Source organism: Pygocentrus nattereri, chromosome 15 (genome assembly GCF_015220715.1).
Source record: "Pygocentrus nattereri isolate fPygNat1 chromosome 15, fPygNat1.pri, whole genome shotgun sequence".
NCBI lineage: Eukaryota > Metazoa > Chordata > Actinopteri > Characiformes > Serrasalmidae > Pygocentrus > Pygocentrus nattereri.
In genome coordinates this window covers 28592722-28610357 of record NC_051225.1, presented here as the reverse complement: position 1 = coordinate 28610357, position 17636 = coordinate 28592722, and the positions used below count along the sequence as shown (strand labels likewise).

Sequence of the window (17636 nt, the reverse complement as noted above, 5' to 3'; positions counted from 1 at the left end):
TGAATGGGTTTAAAAATGACTCATTGAATCGTACGTTTGATTCTTTGAAACATACAGTTCAAAAGAGTCGGTTTGCTAAACTGAATCGAACTTTTACATTGACCGTTTCCTGTAAGTGCGGGAAGGTGGAACCTTCCCTCACGGAGAGGAACGTCAATAGCGTAACTAAACGCGTATCGTGGGGAGAAAGACATGCAAATCACAAACCGAATCAAGTGATTGATTAGTAATGAATTGACTTTATTTTTTTACATGCGACGGACCTCAAGACACTCGGTTTTCACTTAGATCCCTTACTCATTTACCCCCCCCCCAACGAAATAAATCATAAACCTGTATAATAGAAATCAGGCCGCTTCTGACCTTTTTACCTGTCCTCACCCTGGTCATATTATTGTGTATAAAAAGGAAATAATACTTACAGAGTGTGTGTGTGTGTGTGTGTGTGTGTGTGTGTGTGTGTGTGTATATATATATATATATATATATATATATATATATGCTCAAAAAGGGTTCGGGTATGAGTATAGAACCATTTCATGTTTAAAAGGCTTCTTACACTGTTTAAAAAGATGGTTATTTAGGTAATAAAATGGTTCTATTTACAACCATGAACACTTCAAGAACGCTTTGCACGATTAATTTAGCATTGTGAAAGAATTACCAGGAGACAGGCCAGTACACCAGGAGATGTGGAGGAGGCCGTAGGAGGGCAACAACCCAGCAGCAGGACCGCTACCTCCGCCTTTGTGCAAGGAGGAAGAGGAGGAGCACTGCCAGAACCCTGCAAAATGACCTCCAGCAGGCCACAAATGTGCATGTGTCTGCACAAACTGTTAGAAACCGACTCCATGAGGATGGTATGAGGGCTCGACGTCCACACAGCCTTCCATGTGCTCGCTAGAGGTAGCCTGACTGCCATTAGGTAATGAGATGAGATCCTGAGACCCCTTGTGAGACCATATGCTGGTGCGGTTGGCCCTGGGTTCCTCCTAATGCAGGACAATGCTAGACCTCATGTGGCTGGAGTGTGTCAGCAGTTCCTGCAAGATGAAGGCATTGAAGCTATGGACTGGCCCACCCGTTCCCCAGACCTGAATCCAATTGAGCACATCTGGGACATCATGTCTCGATCCATCCACCAACGCCACGTTGAACCACAGACTGTCCAGGAGTTGGCAGATGCTTTAGTCCAGGTCTGGGAGGAGATGCCTCAGGAGACCATCCGCTACCTCATCAGGAGCATGCCCAGGCATTGTGGGGAGGTCATACAGGCACATGGAGGCCACACACAATACTGAGCTTCATTTTGACTTGTTTTAAGGACATTACATCAAAGTTGGATCAGCCTGTACTGTGTTTTTCCACTTGAATTTTGTGTGTGACTCCAAATCCAGGCCTCCATTGGTTAATAAATTTGATTTCCATTGATGATTTTTGTGTGATTTTGTTGTCAGCACATTCAACTTTGTACAGAACAAAGTATTCAATGAGAATATTTCATGCATTCAGATCTAGGATGTGTTATTTGAGTGTTCCCTTTATTTTTTTGAGGTGTGTGTATGTATGTATGTGTGTATGTGTGTGTGTGTGTGTATATATATATATATATATATATATATATATATATATATATATATATATATATATATATATATATATATACATATATAGCTGTTATCTGAGGAAAACCTTGTATCTCCAAAATGGTAACTTGGTAACTTTACAAGAGAAGGAAAAAAAACTACTCTATTTTTAATGTAATTCAAGGGAACCAGACTTCTTTCAAAGTCATTCTGAGTCATTTCTTTTGGTCCATTCATCATGAAACTTACATACAATGTAAAAGGCAACAGGTATTTTCAAAAACTGGAAAAAATGAAGATGGAGGTTAGCTTCTGACAGCAGTAATATACATATATATATACATACATATATATACATATATATATATATATATATATATATATATATATATATATATATATATATATATATATATATATATACGCATACATGTATATACGTTCACCTTAAAGAGCTGACTCAAAGAGCTGAATTACTTTTTAATATGTCACCAATACTCACACAATCATAATGGAAAATATCCAGTTTAATTACAGGAAAATTAAAAATACATGTATTTTACAAATATTTTATGCAATTTACTTTATTGGAAGTGTATTGGAACCTGAACAATCTGACCATTTTCTTTGAACATACACTAGCATTAAAAAACTGGGAATTACTGTTTTCAATAACAATAAACTGATTTGGTTGTGGATAAACGTATATAATGACTTTCATGTGCTCATCCTGTACAGCTACAAATGTTGGAAACAACTGGTAGGACACTAAGAAAATGTGAATAAAAATGAAGAAATATAAGATGTGTCCAGAATGATGTTGATGATTATAAAACGACTAAAAAAATTATCAAGTTATATTAAGAATCAAGTTATATTAAAATTGATATTCAGAATTTAGCATATTTCAACAGTGTGTATGAAATATTAGCGCAGATAACTTTATGAAAAATGTATTAAAACAGATAATTACAGTATACTGTTTGTTGTTTAAATTTTTAGTTAAAAGAATCGTGGAAATATTGAATAAAACATAGTTTGTAACATTTGAATCTAAAAGGAATGTTGTAAGTTGTTACTACACTGCAATATGTTTATGCATACAAAATACCAGAAATTGTAAATATGGCATCTACGCTAGTGTAGATGGCTGGTTGACCTACATCCTCTACAGCACAGCAACAGTAAAAAAGCAGAACAGCTGAGTAATGTAACCAAGACTATGGTCGTTGATAAGCATTCGTTAAGTTCACTAGGCCACATCTTTGCAGTGCTACAAAAAGCTTGGTATATTTAGACATGAGAATAACTTTCTCAGTCCAATTCAGTCTCTTCAGTACCAGCACCTTCAATGGTTTCTTCATCCAGAAAATTCTTTTCTTCATCACTTTCCTCATCAGCTATGCTGCTTTGCTCGTCTTCATCCTGTAAAACAAATCAATATTATGACAACCTCAGATAATATTCATTACTCACTATTAGGGCACAATTGCTTGTAGTATGAAATTTGCAGACACAATGGGAGTGTGAGAACTTGTAGAGTTTGAACAATACTGATGTTCTTGAGTTGTGCGGATGGGCTGGAATCTTTTGAATGTTTCAGGAATGCTGATGCTGTTCCACCAGGAAACAGAGAGGTCTTTGTGTGAAGCACAGTACCTCATCAGAGTCTTCTATCCTGGAGGCTTCTACAATGTCCATGTCTTCTTCATACACAGCTACATTCTGCACAAAAACAAAATACTGAGCGTATCATTTTTCTCTTAAAAGGTTCATTTAATAATTTAGCAAAAAAATTAAAAATCCAGTGTACGCAATTTCCCCCTTACCCCAAACACAATCGATCAGCCAAGACATGTTTGGTGTCTGAAGCCTGCTTCTTTACCTGCCCTGAAGCTAAAAGGCTAATAGCCAACAAGCTCCATGACTAATGTGTGCTGGGTAGTGTCAGAAACCTCATAAGCAGGTCTATTTGAGATCACATGACAACTCAACATGGTTTTGAGGTGTGTGGTGATTCAGGCATGTAGTTTGCATAATGCTAATTAGTGGCTACAAGCTTCCATTACTTGTGAGCTACATCAGCCTCATAGCTCCAGTGCAAAACCAGACAGAAAACCTGTCTTGGCTGATCGGCCTCATTTAGTGTTAGGAGAAAACTGGACCGAAAAATGGATCCTCACCACTTCGTCATCTTCATCCTCGTTTATAATGTCATCATATATGCTCCTCATGTCTGTGAATTCTTCTTTAAGACTAAAAGCAAAGACAAAAATACACAGAGAGAAAAGGCATGAGAAAGAAGAGAAGTCAAGGCTTGACAGGAGATGCCATCCTCCATCAAGTGTCAACAGACAGTACAGTTACAAGACATGAACATCATATAAACAGGATTAAAGACCGAGGCACGCTGTTGATATGATGTTGATAAGATCTATAAAGGATCCAGTGACCAACATCAAAATTCTGTTAGAAGGTGAGGGGGACAACCAGGGTTTGATAAACCCACTGTCTTTTCTTTTCCATCCACCTTGGAGTAATACTTCAGTGGATTTTAAGCAAACTTGGGCTGGAGATTTTTATTGGACATGGCAAGCCTGTCTGCTGTGGAGAATTCTAAAACTCTACAAGATCTATGAACTCTTCAAATAGAACATTAACAGTAAGAGATGTTTGAAGCAAGTAAAATTGAAAATTGGAGCTTATTATCTTTGGGCATGATCTTAAAGATGCCAGCTGAAAACCGTATTTACATTGGCATAGTTGAATAAGGACAGCTCGGTACACGGTACTTGAGAAAACATCTGTTTTGCTACGATAATGACACAAAAATCACAAGATCTCAAGAAACCAAATGTATCTTGTTATCATGGAACAATGAAGTTTGAAGTTTTGAAAAACACAGGTGTATCCATGGCCATTTAGGGCTTCCATAGAACCATATAACTGTCACAATATCAGGTTAAGCTCAGCTTTTTCAATAAATCCTTTCACAATCATTTCACAGCCTATCTTGTTTGCTTAACTGCATTCTGTTCATTTCTGGCTAATTCCAGTCTATTTATATCTTCTACTGTCACAGTTGCCGACTGAAAAGTTCGCTTAGTTTGCTCTTCTTCAGAATTTGACAAAACAGATTGCACGTCAAATATCTCATAGAAGTTATCTAATGTGTGCAGTTTCTCTTTTGTATGTGCTGAAATAAAATAAATAAATAAATAATGGTTATACAGCAGGGTGAGAAGTTCGGTCATCCGGGAGGGACTCAGAGTAGAGCCGCTGCTTCTCCACGTCGAGAGAAGCCAGCTGAGGTGGTTCGGATGCTTAGGATGCCTCCTGGACGCCTCCCTCGGGAGGTGTCACAAGCAAGTCCAACTGGGAAGAGACCCCGGGGAAGACCCAGGACACGCTGGCGTGACTATATCGCCCAGCTGGCCTGGGAGCTAGTGGAGGTGACTGGGGAAAGGGAGGTCTGGGCCTCATTAATTAGGATGCTGCCCCTGCGACCCGAACCCCGGAGAAGCGGAAGATAATAGATGGATGGATGGATGGATGGATGGATGGTTATGCAGCGCAGGGTGAGTCATATTAATACAGTTATTGCAAAAAATGTGCTGTTATTATTAGCAGAACTGTTATTTAATTTAATTCCATGCAATTCTATATATTCCAATACTTAATTGTGTTAATCACTTGTTCATATAGTAACATTTGTGCGTTCAGTGTTTATTAAAAATGACTCAGAATCATATTAAAATAACTAAATCAAACTGATTGCCAGGGAAATCTGAGTTCATTATATTGAACAACTCCTTAAAAATCATAATTGAACTATTTTGTTGATGATCAGATAATTACACCCCTATTGATTAATGTGGAAAATGTTAGAATGATTAGTAGATTGCAAATTAAAAGTGATAAATAAAATGATGATTAAATTAATTTAATTAATCTTGTGGTCTTGAAAATCCAGGTTGAGTTATAGCAGACAGACCAGTAATCACCACTGATCTGCATTAAACTGAAGCCACAAACTGTGATAATAATAACCACTTTAAAGAAACTTCACTTACTTGTATATTCTGGCTTTCTTCTTACCTGGCAAAAAAATAAGGTATTAAAGCATCAGAGCCATTAAGCCTTCACTGGAAAAAAATGTTAAAAATAAAATCTTGGACAATACATTAATATGGGTTATTCTACTGGGACCAAACACTTTTTAACATTTTCCAATTTGAGTGACCAAATTCTCAGTACTACAACACAATAAGGTTTGAAAATAAATCTGTAAACAATCTTTTCTGTAGCTTTTATTTTTCACAATGTGTATACTGTTGTTTAATGAAGTAGAAGTGTTTTAATTTTAAGCAAATTATTAAAATGTATTTTGAAATTTGATTTCAGTACCACAACACATCGACAGCCATTGAGTTTTTTTCTTTTTACTTGCGCAACAGAATATTTTGTTGTTTTGATGTACATCCTTACAGTTTACAAGGCAAATCTTAAAGTTAAGAGACTCAACAGTCACATGGTTTCAGATTTATCTGCTGTGAATGATGAAGAGATTGTTGGAGCGTGGAATAGGAAAATGTGCATGATACATCTAAAAATCCTGATCATCAATTAATACATTACAAATTTGCTTATAGAATGTACTAAACCTGCCTCAAAGGCCATAATTCTATGAAGATTGTTGCATCCTCTAATTGTGACCTTGGTCCACGAAGTCCCCTGGGGTCACTTAGGCATATGTGTTGAGACTGCTCCGATGTCATCAGCTACGGAAAGTAAGCATCTTTAACTTTAAGTGAAATACTTGAAGTTAGGATCCCTTTTTCACCTGACTTTGGTCCTACTTAACGATGACATTCTTTGGCTTGGCAGCAGCGGGCCAATCCTTGAAACTGTCCTGATGGAGAGGTTCATAGCCTGAATGCATGCTGCTGGCCTTAAGACAGGATGTGGCGTACAGCTTAGTTAAAGAGACAGTGCAGCGTAATCTACTATAATTTATTTTTGGTTTTGTTTTTGTGAGGGGAGGGTGAGGAGGGGGATATAAGGATTTATGAACTGTTCATTTTCTATGACTACATGAGCTTGTTCTATATATAACCCAATGTTATATATAGGGGCAGGGAATTCAAATTGATCAGAATAAAGATACTCAGCAGTCAGAAGTAATACAAACACATTTTTTAAAAATATCTGTAATGAGAAATACACAAGTGCAGTGCCAGTCTTTGTACTACGCAAAGGAGGGCAGCTGCCTAAAGCCCCCATGAGCCAAGGCCCCCATTAAAATACTAATTGGATATGCTGTACAGGTGGATGTTAAACAATGTTTTCAGAAACATATATATACCTTATAAAACACAGCTGTTAACAGCTGTAGTAATTGTTTTCAGTCATTCCAATGCAGAGCATGGTTATAATGGACAAGACAAGTAAGTAATAATCTGCATTATGGAGAGGATTGCTACACAGCCTCAGCATATCACTAGTGTAAATGTTAATATGATAGTGTTGGGGTAATTACACAAAAAAGTAAACCATTACAGTACAGTACATTACAGTACACAAAATTATTCCCACTATATTGGCAGTTAATTTAGCTTGTTTCAAGCATTATTTCTTAAAAGAAGTCAAATGATCTGCCAATACAGAGAAATAATTTCACTTACTAAAAATACTTAAGTAACAAATGTCTAGACAAAAGTTAAATAATCTTATAATATTCTAACACCAATCTTAAAATGAGAAAAATTAGACATACTGACTAGATTTAGATGATTTCACATGCTAAAGTATAATTTTTGCTGTTTAGATGGTTGCGTAACTCAGGAACCCATTAATTTAAAAATCTATGGGGGCGCATTCCTGTCTTTTGCCAAAGGGCCTAAGAACCAATCACCCCTGTACATGTGGACACACGTTTGAGGCTGTAGTGTCATGAATAACAAAATGCTACGTATCAGAGATATACTCACGTAACACCACTCCATAAAGACAACAAGCAGTCACAGCAACGATCACCACAAAGAAACAGGTGAACACGATGATCACCACTGTCAGTGGAACTCTATTCATCACTAAAACAGGAAGACAGTAACAGTGATTAATTGTATATAGATGTATAATTTTATCATTGTGGTTTTATCATTGTAACTTTCCACAAGGGTTACAAGGGTTAGGAGTGTGTTTTTTGACCATTCTTCCAGAAGCCCATTTGTCAGACACTGATGTTGGACAAGAAGGCCTGTCTCGCAGTCTTCGCTCTAATTCCCAAATGTATTCTGTTGGGATGAGGTCAGGACTTTGTGCAGACCAGTCAAGTTCTTCCACATTAAACTCGCTCATCAATGACCTTGCTATGTGTGCTGGTGTGCAGTCATGTTGGAACAAGAAGGGGCCATCCCCTAAACTGTTCCCACAAAGTTGGGACCATGAAATTGTCCAAAATCTCTTTGTCTCCTGAAGCATTAAGAATTCCATTCACTGGAACTAAGGGGCCGAGCCCAACTCCTGAACAACCCCATACCATAATAATAATCCCCCCTCCACCAAACTTTACACTTGTCGCAATTCAGTCAAGTTCTCCTGGTAACTGCCAAACCCATATTCATCCCTCAGATTACCAGATAGAGAAGTGTGATTCGTCACTCAAGAGAACACTTCTCCACTGTAGTGTAAAGCACTATGCTTGGTGATGTAAAGCTTGGATACAGCTGCTCAGCCATGAAAACCCATTCGATGAAGCTCTCTATGCTGTTCTTGAACGAATCTGAAGGCCACATGAAGTTTGGAGGTCTATAGCAATTGACTCTGCAGAAAGTTGGCATCTGCTGACCCCGCACTGTCATCTTACGTGGCCTACCACTTTGTGGCTGAGTTGCTGTCATTCCCAATTGCTTTTGGGACAGCGGACCACTGACAGCAGACTGTGGAATATTTAGTAGTAAGGAAATTTCACGACTGGACTTGTTGCACAGGTGGCATCCTATCATCATACCATGCTGGAATTCACTGAGCTCCTGAGAGCAACTCATTCTTTCACTTATGTTTGTAGAAGCAGTCTGCTGGCCAAGGTGCTTGGTTTTATACACCTGTGGAAGTGATTTGAACACCTGAATTCAATCATTTGGATGGGTGAGTGAATATCTTTGGAAATATAGTATATATACATATGTGAAATTAATGTCTATGGTAATCAGTGATCTGGTTGAAAAATGCTGCAGCATTGCATTAAGATCCTAAACATTTCCAGGACTTTTTACTCTGTAAAACTGTGCCAAAGTCAAATCTAAAACTTGACCCTTAAACCAAACAACCAAGTGGATCACTAATGGCCTGCCGTGCTTGATAATGGTCTAATAATACAGGTCAGTCCTGGACAATTGCAATACTAGTGGTGAATTGGGAATTCTTTTTTAAATTTAGGCTTGGACTTAATTTGGCTCTGGACTTAATTTGGGCCTCATAAGTGTAGTGTAATCGTCTACTTTGATTGATTGTGTCCTCAGGGGTTTAATTATATGAATGAGCACCCACTTTACCTTCTTTATTGATCCTCCACTTTTGACTGAGCACTCTCGTAGTGGTGTCGAAAGCATTTGCTGCCTCACAGTGGTAGATGCCAGCAGCCTCTGGGACCAAAATGACTGGAAAAACTGCATCATTTGTCTGGTGCTGAAATAAGTTTTGTTTTTCCAGCCTGGTGTTGTTGAGGAACCAGGAGTATTCTGGAAACGTCCCCCTTTCCACACTGCATCGCAGCCACACAGCCCACACCACAGAATTGTTTGTCACAGTTCTGTCCACACTCATTGTCACAGCGCCCCCAACTGACTCTGCATGGGTGACACAATGAACATTGATCATCATTATTCCACCATGATAGATAGGAAATCTAAGGAAAATGACGTTTCCTTCATAGAGGTGTAAATCTCTCTCTGACTCAGACTGACTACATGTCTTTACAGAATTTTTTTTTTGGTGTGTATAACCTTCAAAGCTGTGTTTGCTAGTCATGTAATATTTCAGAATTAGCTGAAAGGTTCACTACAAAGACATTTATTTTCTAAAATTGTGTTATTTATCAAAGTAAGAAATGTAAAAACATTATATTTTAAAATGAAATTGAGATCTCTACAAGTTTAATCTTAATAATGCCACTTAGTTCATTATTATTATTATTACAACAACAATCAAAATAACAATTTTAATAAAGCAATAGCATTCAATATTTCAATATACTGCAAATAATTATTGCACATGACAGAACAGATCAGATGTGAATGTAACTCTGCTAATCTGCCAAACTCACATACAAACCTGTATCTGGGGGTAATTCTTACCCAGAAGGTGTACTTTTATTTTATTTTCACTTTTTAAAAAAACAAATGTTTTTTCCTCTCAAAATCAAATGTACTGCTCTCTCCACAATTTCCCACCCATGATCATATATCAACAACTTTTAATTTAAAATAGTTAGTTAGTTAGTTAACATAGATCAATTTTAATCCAGTTGCAAAAAAAAATCAGTCAATTGACCCCAAAATATTTACTATCAGGAATGTGCTCAATAGGATGACATTGAAGAATGAACTAAAAGGCATAGGTTTGTGAACAAACTTTACATTGTCTTGACAAAGCCGTTGCTATAAAATCCCAGGTGGTTGCTAAGGTTTGGCTATGTTATCCAAGGTCGTCCAATAGCTATAGAATTCCAATTGGTTGGGAAGGTGTTGCTAAACTTTTGCTATGGTAACCCAGCAGTTGATAAGGTGTTGCTAGCCCATTGCTGTTGTGTCCCAGGTGGTTGATAAGGCTCTACGAGCCTGCTAAGTTTTGTAGTTCTAGCTCAAAAACTTTGATTTTTGAAAAAGGTAACCAAAAAGCGTAGAATAATAAAACAAGTAAGATTAAGTTGGCTTAGTGGATGCTGTCTGTATATAGTCTTATGCAATTGTTTTGGCACTCCTTTAGAAATTACATGTTTTGTTGATTTTCTAAGTGAAAATAACTGAAAACATCCTCTATAGAGAACAACTTTTATTAAAATGCACAATGACTATATTTTTGCTCAATGTATAAATATATATAATTTGGTCTGTGCAACAGTTATGCTGCTTTTTCTAGACAGTCAAATAAAATAAAATAGTAAAAAAGTTGTGCAATGAAACTAGGAGAAAAATGTCAACTAAAATGTCTTATTTAAATATTGATCCCAATTTAATTGGATAGCCAGCTATAGGTTAACTACAGATATTTGGATTAATAATAAACTACATGGTGAAGCTGAGCTCATTCTCAACAGTGTTAGGATGAAGGTAAGGATTAGGATCACATAGTTTAGGTTTAGGTTTTTCGAAGAAATTTAATTGAATGTGAATTATATGCACGAAAAGCATCTACAATAGGCCAACTGCATAAAGTGTTACCAAAATATTTGTTCCTTGTAGAAGATTTTAAACTTTTTTTCAGATAGAAAATCAACAAACATGTAATTTGACCAGTATGTTTAGAAATGTGTGTCCTGCAGGTGTCTAATTTCTCATCTAAGCAGTGTGGAATTACATGCAGTGCATGTGAGGCTACATTGAGTTATTCTCTGTGTGAGCATATGAATGTCTTCCATATTTAGGTTCATTCAGCTAGATGAATGTGTGCGTATGTGCTTCACATACCCACTGTGATGTTCAGTGGTTCACTCAACACCCTTCTGGTCCTGTCATTTGCCAGGCACTGTGCGAAGCCCATGTTCTGGTCTAGTTGAATTGGCACTTCAAAACTGGCTTGCAAGTCTTCATCTAGTTTCTCAGCAAAGTTGTCATTGTTTCTGAGAAGTGAGAAGTTTATGGGTGAGGTCCCCTTCTCTGACTGGCACTTCACGACAGCAGAAAAATTTCCATTCTCACGTTTGACAAATTCAAATGAGATTTTGGGATCTGAGACATGCTCTGGATTGGGCACAGAGACAAGCAAGAGAGAGAGAGAGAAAGTAAATAAAATAAATAAGTGTTGTATTAAGTTTTAAAAGCTCAATTCTTTATTTAAAGACCCCATGTCATGAAAAAAGCACATTTTCTCCTCTTTTTTGAAATAAAATAGTTTAATATAGCTTGTAAACATGGCCAAAGTTTCTGCATTCCATACAGTTACTTTAAAGAAGCAGGGCTGCGAAAACCTGTCTGTTTTGAATGTACTGTTTTGGTTTTTTATGATGTCACAAAAAAACAACATTTGCCCATTCAGCAGTTTAGCTTCTCCCAATCACACAGAAGTGCTGCCCACAGGACATTGTTGGCTAGATATTTTTGGTTGGTGGACTATTCTCAGTCCAGCAGTGACACTGAGGTGTTTAAAAACTCCAGCAGCACTGCTGTGTCTGATCCACTCAGACCAGCGCAACACACACTAACACACCTCAACCACATCAGTGTTACTGCAGTGCTGACAATGATCGTCCACCCAAATAGAACCTGCTCTGTGAGGGTCCATGGGGGTCCTGACCACTGAAGAACAGGGTAAAAGGGGGCTAACAAAGTATGCAGAGAAACAGATGGACTACAGTCTGTAACTGTAGAACTACAAAGTGCACCTATATAGTAAGAGGAGATGATAAAATGGAGAATGAGTGTAGAAACAAGGAGGTGGTCATGATGTTATGCCTGATTGGTGTATATTATATATATATAATTATATATATATATTCATAGGTACCCATTTGAAGTCAGTTCAGTGCATTGCTTCTTCAGTGTAGATATATTCAAACAGAAATATTATGCAGTAAATGCATGAATCAAAAAAAAAATGGAATAACATATTACCTTTTACATTCACATTCTTGAAATCAGAACTGTTGGAGAACAACGTGTAATTTAATTGGTTTGAAGCCACACAGGTGTATCTCCCACTGTCACTGGTGGACAGGCTTTGAATGGTCAGTTGGTTCTGAGACCTGTTGTAGTGGTGCTGGACTGGTACGTTGTCCAAGAGCCAATGATAAGAGACATAAGTCCCCCCAGTCACATTACACTGCAGAGTCACACTCTCTTCCACCCAGAATTCCTCAGATGGCGGGTCTAATACGATGTGTGCATTTACTATCTTTTCTGAAACACAGCAAACCACATTATTTACACTTCAGTAAAGTTGTTTTGCAATGTACTGTACTGTGCAAAAGACTTAAGCATCTGAGTCAATCATCTTAAATCTAGTTGACAAATCTACACTAAACTAAACTGGGGTGGTACCCTCAAGGGTGCATCTTCAGAACCTCTAGTTGTACCATAATCCATAACAATTATATTTATGTTGTATTAATTTCACACACCCCATCTCATCTCCAGGCTTTTATTTTTACTGTTCTGTTTTAAAACATTTGGTCACACTTGAATCAAAGAATGTACCTGCATCTTTTTGTCTGACAGTGTAATATTTCTCATTTTGACATTATTGCAAGACTTTTATGAATATTTAATGCATTTCTAGGCATATTTACTGAAATGACTGATATTTGCCTAAGTAATATTATCTCAATACACTGGCAGATCCTTTTGAAAAACACTTTAAACAAGCAAAATTATCTGTCAATGATAGTGATTGGTTCACTGCAAAAAATGACATCTATTTAGCTATTTAGATTATATTTAAGATGATTTCACTCTTTACTATATCATTTTTAGCAGTGTATCAAACTATATTGACAGATAATTTTGCTTGTTTCAAGTATTAAATATTTTGACTGGTCTTAAAATCATTTCATATTCCAAAGTGTCATGTTTTGCAGGGTAAAGAGTATTGTAGAAGTAAAGTACTGAGTAATGAGATTACTTTTTCCAGGAAGGAAAAGATGTTACATTTTAAAAGAAATAATTAACATGAAGATTTTTTGAGATAATGCTGATTGTGAGATTTTGTCAAAGCAGACTGTACAATATCAAAGGCCTCGCATTGCAGCACTGGTTGTCAATCTGACCTGGGTCTCCCATGTGACAGGTAAGAATCCGACCCCTGAACAACCAATACAAGGACGAAAGAATCAATTAGTAACTTGAATGGGTTTTTTGAGTGACTACAGCACTAACACTAATGTTGTGTACAGTCTGCTGAGTCTGTGCAGCTTTCTGTTCTGACTGAGCCCATCAGCTAATTAGCAAGGCCATCATGAACTGATTTCAGAACATTAGATGAGGGTGAATGTTCATCTCTACAGCACTTTGGCCTGGAAGGTCCCCAGTTTGACATGCCTGGTGTAGATTATCACTTAATTGCCTCGCTTATACCAGTATGCCTTGCACAGTTGTATCATCATATAACATATGGAATACTCCATTATGACCATGAGCAGATGGTGGCGCTACATTTAAATGACTGAAAATATACAATACAGATGCAAATAGCAGCTATTTTTATGACATACATATAGTTTGGAATAGGTCAGTTAACATCAGCATGTACAGTATATGTCATTTGTATTTTAAAGGATTCCTAGGTGGTGGCCTACCTTTGCCTATTACCCTATCTGAATTAAGTGGTTTAAGATGATGATGATGATAATGATGTGTTTGGTTTTTTGTTCCTGCAATCATTTATAAATGCTGTACATACAGTCATATGCAGACATCACAGGTTAAATGACATGTTTTGCTGATTTGAACACGTTAATACATCCCCTACAGAGAACACGCATCTGCATATTTTAATGCACATTTACTGTTTATGTGCTGAATTTAACACATTGAGGGAAAAATCATGAAACAAAAATCAAATTTTGAAAAATCAAAAAAGTTTTCAGATCAGTGAAACTCAGCAAATAAATATAATCTGTGCATTAAAATCAGCATAAAATTCCACATTCAAGTTCGTTCCCTGTAGAGGACGTGTTGACTTATTTTATTAACTAAACGTAATTTGGCCAAGGCCATTCAAACCTTTGCCTACATCTTTTTACTGAGAAGCATTTTAATTTTTTCTGTAAGTTATTCTGAGGAATTGAATATCATGTCATTGTACATTCACTGTATATATTTACCTAAATTATTTACCACTTTGTCCACATTCACTGCTTAGTTATGATTTAATAACTTCCCTTTTGGTAGTGATTGCTTGTGCTTTTTACTTACCAATGACTCTGAAGCGCAGTGAGTTACTATATGAGGGTAGGACCTCTGTGTTGTTGTGTCCACTTGCTTTGCATTTGTACCTTCCATCATGGTCAGAGACGACAAAAATATTAAACTGGGCAGGCTCACCGCTGAGGGAAGTGTACTCAATGGGCTTCTTAGAGTCACCTTCTTTAATTAACTGATACTGAACAGACACGTCTTCTGGAATTTCATCAACCTTGCAGAAGAACTCCTTAATATCTTTCACGGTGCCCTCAGAGGGACCCCAAATCACGACTTTACCTAATGTCTGACCATCTGAAATGAAAATAAAAGGGAATTCCAACAGTGGCTGACATATGAACAAGTTATTCAGAGTGGTTGGATGTGAAATACTTAATGACTTGTGATGCAAATATATGCAAATATAGCCACTTTAGTTGCTACACAAATGACCAGTGAGTCTACACAATTCATCTGAGTTTTTATATGCAGTGTTGATAATGGTAACATAATAATAAATCTTAAAAAATACACTTTCTTTGCAGATTATTTTGACTTACCGAGCATGTAGCCCTCTCCCATGAATGGGTTTTAAAGAAAGCCAAAATCTTAAACTCACATATCAAACACAGGCCCACACAATCCTATTCATCCAATGCAGTTTTTAAAATTCTCTATTAATATTAGCCCGTAATTACAAAGCTCTGAGCTACAGTCCCCAACATGTACTGCAACATAGTCTGTGCTCCCACCTCCTCCCCCAACAACAATCTATGGCACAGCGGTTACACCTCAATTCTACCACACCAGTCATACCACCAAACACACTACCAACATTTCAGCTGTAGTCCAACCAGTTTGAACATTTAGCTCAGCAGCTCAGAAATTGATCCCAAATATATTTTGCTCATGATTAAACAATGGCCAAAATATAGCAAAATGTTATTTAAAAATGAAATTAAAAACATCCCTATCTATTGGATTTGTAGAGATTTTTTTATATAGCACTTTTTGTGATTGAGTCTTTTAGGCTACAGACAAGAAATTCATAACCATTTAGTGCAATAACTTTCTGTGATGCTGCAAAAAATGCCCAATCAGTACAACCTAAAAAATGGCTTTATGTGGTAAAAAGCTGGTTAACTATTTTTTTTCAATTCATCAACTCTTTGCTTGAAAGAAACTAAAAATAAAATAATATGTCAAATCAAAGCAAAATTTCAAATCTCACCAACACTTAAAATCAGTTTCTGCCCTCCCTGCTAAAAAACAGCATAGAACAGCATGAATTCCATGCTGGTCTATGCTGGTTTAGTTCTGGTTTAGCCAGTTAAACTGTGGTCATGATGATTGACCAGTATAGTACCATCCAAATCACATCATATGCTGGTTTTGCTGGTGACCAGCAATGCTGGTTTTATGTTGGTATTTTATAGCAGTGGTCCACTTGGTGGACACAGTGGTCATCTGGTTCCCATCACCACCACTGTGAACAATTCAGCTACAAATAAATTGCCTAATGCCAGAGATATAGACTTACGATAGTTTTGAGATATAATTTGGGCCTAAATGTACTAAATTCTCAAAGAAAATCTGAGAGGGTAAGTTTCTTTACTGTGCAGTTTCTTTACTAAGTTTCTTTACTAAGTCAAAACAAACAATCCCAAACAATGACTTTGCTTACTCAACGATTGAATTATGCTGATATTTTTCAAAATTGGTAGAATTCACCTTTAAGCTAAAAAGGTATGTAACCTGTCTGTCTTTGAACTTTTGTATTCATTTAATATGATAAATTAAGTAATATAATAATAATCTCTCTTGCATTATGTTACCTTACTATTAGAAGTTCAATAAAACCTCTAAGGCAAACAGACAGTTTTCCAAGTAAAAACACCAGATCATTTTTACAGTCTGATCATAATACAGATATAGTGAAAAACACAGTATACAGTTATCAGATATAACAACATGGAGATAATGCTCTTTAACCAATCTGTTTAAGACGTTTAATCAAAAATGTTGTATAAATTAAAGAGCACTTATGTTTGCAGATATAAAAGCTGTTCACATTGCAGATCGTGTGGTCAATTACCTGTCCTCTGCCACATGCTGCAGAAGCCTGTGAAAAAAGAAATAACAGGTCATGAAACACAGCCTAGGAAAAGGTACCCACTATTATTATTTTAGAGAGAAATATATAAGCAAAATGTATCTTTTTTACCCAGAAGAACCAGCAGATGGTCAAAAGTAAAGGTCATTTTTGTCATAGTCCAGTGGGATGTATATGGTGTTTGCAAATATCAGCCTGTTAATCAGACTTCCAGAAAATGTGAGCCATCTTGTTAGGTTGATGACGGCACTCTAAATGATGGCGCTTGTGCAGGCAACAAACACACACACTCACTCTCATGTACACTAAAAGGGTCACACCTCACACTGGGCAGAGCTGGATATGACACACCCCTTTCAGTCTCTCTAAACTTTAACATGTGCACTGAGCTGATAGGAGCGCTCACTCTACTCCTGTACACGCCCTGCAGCCACTAACCGAACAGAATCATGCAGTCAGGACTGGCATCTACAGTACAGAACCTCCAGGGTCTTCTAGGCCTTCAAAGATGGTTTAAAGATTAAAATGCCCAATGGAAGATTGTCCAATCAGGATTTTTTTCTCTGTGGTACCTAGAGGGATATAGCCAAGCTAGCCCTCTCATCGGTTAGGCCTTCAGGATCTAGACCATAGGCCTAACATCTCAGATTAACCATTAATAAAATTAGAAAATGAAAGTATCAGCTAATCACGTTTTGATGGGTGGGACCAATTTGGTGAGAAAAAAAGGTCACTTTAGTCCATCTGGAAGTCCTGGATACAACACTGAAATTGAGTAAAGGATACCCTGGCCAGGTTCTCTGCTACTATACATGTATTTAA

General features: G+C 37.0%; 1 protein-coding gene across 1 annotated transcript; it reads right to left on the bottom strand.

Annotated features, from left to right (window-relative positions):
- Nucleotides 1–2095: 2095 nt before the first annotated feature.
- si:dkey-93h22.7 (myosin light chain kinase, smooth muscle) lies at nucleotides 2096–17096 on the bottom strand. The gene is made up of 11 exons (XM_017684916.2): nucleotides 16926–17096; nucleotides 16797–16823; nucleotides 14717–15016; nucleotides 12419–12703; nucleotides 11276–11548; nucleotides 9143–9436; nucleotides 7577–7678; nucleotides 5660–5684; nucleotides 3770–3842; nucleotides 3246–3311; nucleotides 2096–3011 (listed from the first exon to the last, which is right to left on the bottom strand). The coding sequence occupies exons 1-11, from the start codon at nucleotides 16969–16971 to the stop codon at nucleotides 2901–2903; spliced, it is 1602 nt and encodes a 533-aa protein (XP_017540405.1). The 5' UTR covers nucleotides 16972–17096; the 3' UTR covers nucleotides 2096–2900.
- Nucleotides 17097–17636: the final 540 nt, after the last annotated feature.